Source organism: Canis lupus, chromosome 9 (genome assembly GCF_003254725.2).
Source record: "Canis lupus dingo isolate Sandy chromosome 9, ASM325472v2, whole genome shotgun sequence".
Lineage (NCBI taxonomy): Eukaryota > Metazoa > Chordata > Mammalia > Carnivora > Canidae > Canis > Canis lupus.
In genome coordinates this window covers 704,933-714,456 of record NC_064251.1, presented here as the reverse complement: position 1 = coordinate 714,456, position 9,524 = coordinate 704,933, and the positions used below count along the sequence as shown (strand labels likewise).

Here is a 9,524-nt window from a genome sequence, read left to right as displayed (position 1 = left end):
GCTGGTTCTGGACCCTTCTCTGCAGGGGCCCCAACGGCTCAGAGTGTCCTCACAGGGCCCTGGGGCCGGCAGGGAAGTGGGCCCTGCTGCAGGGATGGGGCATGCCCGGGAACCCCTACGGGCGTGTGCACTTAAGCTGAGACATACGTGTGATTCGTGTTCACTATGTGTGTGTTTAAAGAAAATGATCTTCCTGCCTTCCATTTATTCACCCCTTGGTCGGCTGATCGTGGCCCTATGCGGTGAGTGCCCAGGGCGGGCATCTGCTCCCGTCCTTGTCCAGCCCTGCTCGGCCTCGCCCCGGGTACCTCACACCCACCTGCCCTCGTGGCCAGTGGTGGCCTGCGTGGCTGGGAGCCCGGTCAGAGGCCGCTGGGGCCGCCTCAGTAGGTGGTGCGTCGCGGGCGCTGGGGACGGCAGCGGGCACCCTGGCGGGCCGCGTGCAGCCGGAGAGACGCCACGTCCCTGCTCCTCTGCAATGAAAAGCAAGTGAAAGCTCACATCTTGTCTGTCCCAGAGGTGCCACCCCCGAGGGGGTGCCGCAGTCCCTTCTCCATCTGCCCATCAAGCTGTGCAGAGGAACCAGGCACCTTCCTGGGGTGCTGGCCCGAAGCCCCGGGGCCCTGGGCTGTGCTGGTGCTAGCTCTGCATCTCCTGCCCTCAACGTGTGTCAGGGGGAGCCTGGCGGGGCCCCCAGCTGCTGCTGGCACGTGACGCTGCCCAGGCTTCCTGGGCCTCACACTGCAGTGTCCCTGACTCTCACCCTAAACTGCTTCCCTGCTGCTGGCCCGGAGCAAGGGCAGCGTGAGTCCTCGCTGGACTCTGTGACTGTGCCCCAAGGCTGGGCCCAGCGTGAGGACCAGTCCTGCTCCGGGGACACTTCATATGAAGTAGCTGTAGGATGGCCAGCTTATCAGCGTTGCTCCAGTTGGGCAGGATGCACTGGGGGCCTGGGACCAGGCGCACACACATGCACACACATGCTCCCAGGTGAGCAAGAGTTTTGCCACCCTCCTTTGGCCTTGGGAACAAGGGCCCGTCTTTCCCTTAGCTGGCACCTCAGTGGACACGCTAGGTGGGCTGAAGGCCCCTGCCCACCACAGCCATCAACAACTGGAGGCTGGGGTTCAAGGCCCGAGGGTAAGCAGACAGTCTTGTCTGCCTAGGTTTGGACTGCAGATGTTCCGGGCTGGGCTGGACATGGGAAAAAGGAAAACTTGCTGTCCTCAGGAAGCGGTGGCCACCGAGGGCCGAAGCCCCTCCCTTACAGGAGCCCAGAGCAGTCAGCACTCGGGCGGCCATGGGTGGGGTGGTCCCTCACCCTCCAGAGCTCCCTGCCAGAGGAGGCTCATGGCCAGCACCCTGGAAGCCAACCCTCCCAAGGGATGCAGGTGCCTCTGCCGTGCCTCCTCGGCCCCTCCTGGCAGGGCCTGCACACATCACCCCAAATCACCCTGGGCTGCTGGCCCCTAGCCTGGTTAGACCTGGTCCACCTCCCACAGGCACGCACAGGGAGGGGCCTGTGTGGGGAAGACCCTGGCATATGCACATGGGCCCCAAACTGGGGGTGCCGGGGTGGGGAGGGAGGGTCTGCCAGTGACAATTTGGGAGGCAGATGCCCAGGACCTGCGGGGCCCACTACTGGGGGTCCTGGGCCCAGTTCTTTCCAGGACCTAAATGGTGGCCTGGGGGCACCTGAGGGGCTCAGCGGGTTAAGCATCTGCTCGGGTCATGGTCCCAGGGTCCTGGGCCTGCATCGGGCCCCCCTGCTCAGAGGGGAGCCTGCTTCTCCCTCTGCTTCTCACCCTACTTGTGCTTTCTCTCTCTCTCTTTCTCTCTCAAATAAATAAAATCTTTGAAAAAAATGAAAAAATAAATAAACTGTGGCCTGGAGGACATATGCCGTGGTGGACACTCCCCTGGGACCTAAAACACCTGGTACAGGCGTGTGGCAATGGAGAGCGCTGCTTCCAGAGTTCCTGCTAGGCGGAGCTAGGAGTGGGACAAAGGACGGATGTGGGGGTTTCCAGGATTGGGCTCCCGATAGCCCTCTCAGTGGGGGTGAAGTCTGTAGGGGGTGCAGGGAGTGGAGTGCTGAGCCCCGGGTCAGGGAGGTGGGGGCAGCTGGCATACATCTCTGAGCACCGAGGGAGCGAGGAACGGGCCATGGAGGCTCTGGGGAGAAGGCAGTGCGGTGGTCCCCGCCCTGCTGCAGCCCCCTCCTGACAGAACAGAACAGAGGAGGACAGCCCAGGGCTTGTGTCACTGCCACTCTGGTTGGGGGCAAGGGCGGGCAGCTGGGGTGAGCAGCAAGGAGTCCGAGTGTTGCCTTTCCAATGCTGGCAGCTGAATGAGGAGGGGTAAGGGTCAACGAAGAGCCCAGCCGGAGAGCAGGGACTTTGGGCCCACACCCTGCAGGACACCCCCAGGGCCCTGGAGCAGGAAGGGCCAGATTACAGGCCCAGAGCACCTGACTCCTGGGGCACACCACCGGCCAGCCCATCTTCTTGTGCAGTGGGGTCGGGGGCTCAAGGGCTTCAACAGCTCACACAGGAGAAGCAAGCTGAGGCCGCGAGCACAATAAAGGGAGGGGCCCACCACGGAGCTGGGGGGTTGGGGGCAGTGGCGGGGTGAGGAGGGGCGGAGGGCAGAGCCCCGGGCACAGGGTTTGAGCAGTGGCCCCTCAGAGGGATTGAGGCTGACAGGCCTGAGCCCCCTGGTTGGGCAGAGGCCCCTGGGTGCCGCCTCGCAAGAACCATGCGTGCCCCTCAGTGGCAGCAGGCACGCCAGCTCTCACGTTGCTCACTTCCCAGAATACTCCAGGCAGGTGGCAGTATTCCTTCCTGGGCTGCCCCAGGGGCCCCAGAGCTCGGCACCAGCTTCGTGAAGGTGGTTAAGCCGGGGGGGAGAGGGGGGGTCTCCAGAAGACCCACGTGGATAGGCACGTGGGTACGGCTGCACTGTGTCGGCTCTGGGACCCAGGAAGTGGCGGCCCGTCCCTGTGGCCTGCTGCCGACCAGCTGACAGACGGCGCCGACGGGCCCCACACAGACAGCAACGCCCCTTCTCAGGAAATCAGTTTTCACATGGTTGACCTACACACAGACACCTCTCTATGAAATAAAGAGCAGCGGAGGGCGGGGAGGAAAGGTAAAAGTCATCACGGGTTTATTATTTACACGGTGGGTAAGCACATAAATGCAGTGATCACACAAATGTGCCGAGTCAGAGACTGGCCACCAATACACAGGTTGATACAGACGTTGCAACTACATTTCCTGCAGTGGGAGGGCAGCGAGTGTGCACGGCCGCACAGCTGAGGGCCCAGGATCTGGGCCCACCTCTCAAACACAATCCAGCAATTTCAGGTTGAAGCCCAGATGCAGAGCGTGGGAAGCTGCCCCTAGCGGGTCTCCGGCACTCCATGGGCAGCTGCAGCTGCTAACACCTCGCCAACAGGGGCAAGCCCCGCTCTGAAGAGCCCCCAACTCACCCTGACCTGCCCAGGCTCACACTGCTCTCCCAGAAACACAGCCCCATCTGGCCAAGTCCCTGCACCCCAAAACAGAGTAGCCCGCTTGGGACTCACGAAGCAGCACGGACGCACTCCGCACGGTCAGCACACACTAGTCCCGGCGTCCTGTGCCAGCGGCCTGGGGGCAGACACAGCACTCGCAGTGGGGTGATAGGTGGTCAGGTGGGAGTACCCACGAATACCCATTATTGCACCTGTTTCCCACAACGGGGGCTCCCAGCTACTGGCAGCCGCGTGGCCCGGTGCCGCTACCTGCTACAGAATGAGGGGGCACCCGGAAAAACCGGCAGGAGCCAGCGGGCCCGAGAGGGTCATACTTGCGAGACTCCGACCTGCCCTGCTCCCTGACCCCCGTGGAGCTTGCTACGCCCCAGTGAAGGTCGTGGAGGAAGTGTGGGACGCCACACCCTCCTGGACGGCCAGGTCGAATCACCAGCTTCTTGGCACTTCAAGGCGGATCCCCTTGGGCCCAAGGCCTCCGCGGGTGAGCCCAGCACAGTGCAGACACATCCTGGGTTCCGAGCACACAGGTTCACACACATGGAGGCCAATCTACACTGATCACGTTTACAGTCTGTTTAGAAAATTTCCCAAATTCAAAGACACTGAGGCAACACCACCACCAAAATAGCCACACATGACCCCAAGGAAAGGCCCGATGTCTCTCTGTTCGAAAATCCTCTCCTGAGGGACCAGCGACGCCCACACAAAGCCTTGGCTTCCGAGGTCTTCCGTGCTCGGGTTCCTCCTCGCCGCATCCAAGGGAATCAGGTACGCCACGCCCACTAACTGCTCTGAGGCCCGCGTCGTGCAGGTGTTCCGGTGCAGGTGGGGGACAGTGAGAGCCGACACCAGCGTAATGAGGCCATGGGACACACGGCACACAACACACACACAGACGCACACACGTCACTTACACACGTCTACACAGGACAGCACTTCTGGTGAGAAAACCCCTCTCCACAGTGGACCACACGACAGACCACAAAGCAGAGGACGGGCGCCCGCGCGCGCTCTGCTCCCTGACTCGCTCTGTCCTACACTGAAACTCCACACCAGCCTTTGCTTCGGGTGCTTTAAAGTCAACATCTGTTTTAAGACCGCAAAAACAGACGAGAAAGAAACAATAAAAAGACAGATTTCTTTACACAGATTTAAGCCAGTAATTTTTAGCAAAATGATACAAAACTGTCTTAACCAAGTAGAAGATCGGTGGTTACAGTAGGCTCGTCAGGGAGCAGGGAGCGGGAGTTTGGTTCTCTCTGCAATTGTCTCTCACACTCTGCTTTTCTTCCCAGCCCGTGACAACCGAGTCCACGTGGGGGGCCCTCGGTGCAGCCCCTGCGACGGCAGCGCTTTGGAGTCTGTCCGGTTTAGTTTGTGTTTTGTTTCCCCCACGGGCGTCGCTGGGTGGGCGGCCTGGAGAGCTCCCGGTGTTAACATTTCGGTTCTAGACCGGGGGGCGTGTCACTAGTAAAGCCATTGTAACAGAGTAGATCAGCCATGCATTGTCTGCCCTTCACAGCAAAAAGGAGAGTTCTCATCGGTGCACCACAGACTGAAGAGCACTGGAAGCCACCCGACCGGCAATCTGTCGGAGCCAAAGCACAGGAGAAGGTCAGCATGAGGCCAGAGGCACGGGGCCAGTCAGGTTCGGGCACAACACAGCAGTGACGGCGAGGGGACGGGGACGCTGCCCGGCCCTACTCTGGACGCCCGCGCCCCAGCCACTCCGGGCGGCCCCTGTGCGTCCAGGACACGTGCTCAGCAGGACGAGTGACAGGAAGACGGGGAAGGAGAAGAGGCATGCAAGCGAGGAGGCCAGGTGGCCACGGAGCTAGAAGCCCGAGAACGATCGGACCAGACAGAGTCCAAGCTCGAAGAGGTACTTGCTCCCCGCTCTCCTTCCTGGAAAGTGACCTGGTGTTTTGAAAGCGGGGACCAGGCGCCGGGTGGACACTGGGGCTCCCCGTGGGGGAGGTGCGAGGAGCAGCTCCTACTGAGCTGCCCCCGAGAACGCAGTCACGCGGGAACCGCGGAGCCCGGCGGCGGCAAGGCCCGGCTGGGAGGAGCCACGGTGTCACCGACCGACATGCGCCAAGGGCAGGGGAGCAGGCGGCTGTGGCTGTGACGGGTTAATACAGACGGCAGCACGGATGGGACGCTGAGCAGAGACCGAGCTCGAAAAGAAAAACAAACGACAGAAATCAATGCGAAAGGAGAGAGTGACCAAGCCAGGGCGGCAGAGCCCACCAGGACTCCCGCAGCGAGAGCGCAAGAGCCCCCCCAAGCACGGCCCGCTCAGCTGAGCACGAGACGACACACGCCCCGCACAACGGACCCGGGCCGGGCGGCTTGACGGCCCTACAGCCCCAGGGCCACTGGAGCCAAGTGCAAGTGCAGAGCCCTGGGTGCCTGCTCCCACCACAGGCCCCTGACTCTTGAGACGCCGCCATGGGGCCGACGGCCAGCCCACGGTGAGCAGGGTCCCGGGGCCGCCCCGTTCAGGGACTCCCGGTCTGCTCTGGAATCCACACGAGAAGCACTGGGCGGAGGGACGTCTCTCTCCCTGCAGCACCTGGCATGCAAGCCCAGTCCCGCCTGCGCACCCCTGTGGTGGACGCAGGGGTGGTCAGCGCCCACCCGCCCGGTGCCTGCCGTCTGACGAGACCCAACATGAGCACACTCACCCGGTGCTGCCTTCCAACGGGGAGACGTGCAGCTACTTGCCGTGGTGTTCGAAAGGAATGCTATTCTGAGGTGGGGGGAAAAGAGAGCTGTTGGTAAGGGCTTTGCTGGCACGAGCACGGAGGCCTTCCTCACCTCACTTCAGCCAGGCCCACCACTGGCCGCGCCACCTCACAGGGGACCCCAGGAACCTGGCGAGTGGCCCCCGGGCGAGGGCAGCCACTGCTGCTCCTCTGGGTCGCTCAGCTGACGAGGCCAACAAGGGGCCAGGCACAGCCTCCTCACTCCTCCGGCAGTGAGCCAACCTAACATCCAGCCCCGCCAGGACGCACGGACTGGCCGTGAGGAAGACGGAAGGGCTGCAGGTCTTGTTTCGGGAGCATGAAAACCAACCAACTGAAAGGAGTAACTGGCTCAGAGACCGGGACGCATCCTATTAACAGCACTGGACCCAGGAGGCCTTTTCTTCTGAGAGAGAAAAACCCGCAGAAAGGTTCACTGACCGGATGCTCTTTGGGCTCCGTGCTGCTCTGCTTGAGAAGCCGGACTCACACTCCGGGTCGGTAGTGAGGGCACTGTGCTCTAGCACAAGCCGCCCTCGAGAAGGGAGTCGGGCAGAGGAGCGGCCACCCTCCTGGAAGTCGGAGTGCGCCATGGCGGGGGTCTCAGGAGAAAGGACACAGGTGTCATCGGCCCCTCCCCGTGGCCAGCTGGAGAGTCAGCAGGGTCCTCCCACAGGAGGGCTGGCGGCTCTAGCACCTTCCTGCTGAAGATCAACTACTTCCTTGGACTTGCTACCTCTGCACAGGACACAGCCTCTCCTCAGCGTGCACAAAGAACTGAGACAAAAACAGCAGCCATGGGGGAAGCTGGCGGAACACGGCCTCAGCCCCAGGGGGGACAGGGCCACCCTTGCTTTACAGAAGCATCACCGGTCTACCTTCACCCCACTGTCTTTGGGGGAAATGTGAATGGAACCTGAAGAATCGTAGAAGCTGGGGCAACTGCCCTTGCTCTGGAACTTCTAAACCACCAAGGCAGACATGGGGGTCAGCCTCTTGCTGTCCTGCAGGGTGCTTGTCACCCCTCGGAAGGCAGGAGCCTCTCGCAGAGTCTCCTAAGGAAGGGCGCTGGCAGGTGATCGGGAAACCCCAGAGAAGGACATCCATGGGACGGGGCTGCATCGAGGACACACCTCCAGGAACTAACTCTGTCCTCAACGTGAAGATCCTAAGAAACCCTCTAGGGTGACCAGTGCTCCTTTCAGGGGGAGGGGGAAACCGCAAATCACATCTCTGGAGGCTCCTTCCTCCTGTCCAGCCCTGCGGCTTCTTCACAAGCAAAGACAAAAGAACAAGCACGCGGGACTCCCAGTGGCAAGCTGGTCCCAGCCAGGACCTCATGGCAAGGCTCCTGGGGCGTGTGGGCTGAGGCTGGACACGCTGCAGAGGAGGAGCTGGGCTCAGCCCAGGGGTCACACGTTCTCCAATCCTTTCCTTTCCCTCAGGGGTCCCAAACCCTTCAGGCACTTTCTTTTCTCACAAAGAGAGTTTGCTCCTTCCTTAATCTCTGCTGGCGGAGGCCCAGGCTGTGGGTCCAGAGTCCAGACAGAGCCCGGGGCGTCCACAGACCCAGAGCAGGCCGCAAGCTTGTGCTCTCGGCCACGCGTGGGCACACATGGCCCAGGACCGCTTCCTGGCTGCTGATTCATGGATTCCGGGGCCTGTGGGAAGAAGCCTGGAGCCCTCTCTGTGTCCCGCGGGAGGGAGGAGGGGTGTGGGGCTGGGAGCCACAGTGGGCCCAATCTCATAACCCTGGCCAGACTCCCCCGGCCCCACAACTCAAACTATCTGCACCCTAAGTCTCTCTGGGAGAAACTTATACAGAAACAACCCATTTCTGGCAGAACTACTGGTAAACTGGACATGTTTATAGTGAAACTATCCACTTCACTTGATTAAAAGCAAAGGTCAGGACACTCCCTCTGCCTCCTGGGCACAGACCAAGCAGACACCGCAGAACTGGGGTTCCAAGCAGTTCTCATAGGCCCCGCACTCCCCTAGCCAAGGTGCTCGACCCACCAATCCACCAATAAGCTATACCGAGCCCCAAGCGCATGCCCACAGCACGGCCCAATGCTAACCCAGCCACGAGAGGCCTGAGAACAGCCCAGCACTCCAGCACCTTCCTCAACCAGTGCCTGCCACCCAGCAGACACCACAGGGCACAGGCACCCAGAGGACCCCAGCAGAGACAGGAACAACGTCCTGCTCAGGTGGGTGCTCTACCCTCTGACCCCACCGCCATTCGCACAAGAGGACCCTGAAAGGTACCCGAGGAAGAAAGTCCATGTGCGTGCAAAGAGCTCATCTGTGGAGGGCACGTGAGTGAATGCACAAGAGCCACGGCACCAAAGCCACAGAGGGAAGAGCAGGATGTGAGCGGAGGGGCCTCACATGGCCCAGCCATTTCCCTGAGGACACCTGCCTTGTCAGAAGACAACCAGACAGGGACTTCTGAAGACAGGAACCCTCCCTCGCGGCACACTGCCTGGCGCCAGGCTCCAACAGGCTTGTCCACACCACCTTATAGGGGCCGCCAGCAGTCCCCCCACAGGCTGTGTGTGCCCATGACAAACACGTGGTGTGAGATGTGGCGTTTCCAGTCTGCATGGCAAGGTGGCCTAGCGTCCAGGGCTGGCTCAGGGACGGAGCTGGGGCTGCGAGGAAGGCAGCAGAAGAGAAAAAGCCCCATCACCTGTACCCGCAGCTGGGGAGACAAGCCCTCGTCCGCCTTGGGCTCCCAACCCAGGGGCTGCACGGCAGCAAGAGGCAGTGTCCCTCTCCAGTTAAAACTCAGAAATGGAGGAGGAAGGAAAGAAGAAGCAAGCTCGTCAGCACCCACATCCCACTTGGCTTGGTGCCCCAAGAGCAGCCCCAACACAGAGAGGCCCAAGGCCTGCAGCAGCCCGAACTCAGCGAGCCCAGAGCGCGAACCCGTGCGGTGCGCGTACCTGTGAGGTGGACATGCGGGAGGTGTCTTGCCGGCCCGTGAGATCAGAGGACGAGATGTTGACGGGAGCGCCGCGGTGCAGCCGCATACTCACTTTCCGCTCTCTTTCCACACCGGACACGGGCCGAGGAGAGGTGTTAGCTAGAGGGGGAGACAGGGGCGAGGGTGAGGGCTTGGGGCAGCCCCGTACCCGGTGTGAGGGGGCCTCTCCTCAGCATCCACGACCAGAGGGGTGGGTGCTGCTGCACCCTGGCCGGCTTGCACCCCGATTCTGAGCTCAGCAGTGGTA

At 61.7% G+C, this 9,524-nt stretch overlaps 1 protein-coding gene across 3 annotated transcripts in view; it reads right to left on the bottom strand.

Moving 5' to 3' along the window:
• The window catches only part of CSNK1D (casein kinase 1 delta), a 34,444-nt gene that overhangs the window by 545 nt on the left and 24,375 nt on the right, over positions 1 to 9,524 (bottom strand). The window contains exons 8-10 of one of the 3 annotated variants that reach the window (XM_025468402.3): positions 9,237 to 9,376; positions 6,226 to 6,290; positions 3,146 to 5,126 (exon numbers count right to left, since the gene is read on the bottom strand). In XM_025468402.3, the coding sequence (XP_025324187.1) occupies positions 6,258 to 6,290; positions 9,237 to 9,376 (173 nt within the window). In that variant the 3' untranslated portion in view covers positions 3,146 to 5,126; positions 6,226 to 6,257. Of the gene's footprint in view, positions 1 to 319; positions 474 to 3,145; positions 5,127 to 6,225; positions 6,291 to 9,236; positions 9,377 to 9,524 lie in introns of those variants that run through there. The other 2 variants (XM_025468399.3, XM_025468401.3) reach the window with 2 other exon arrangements.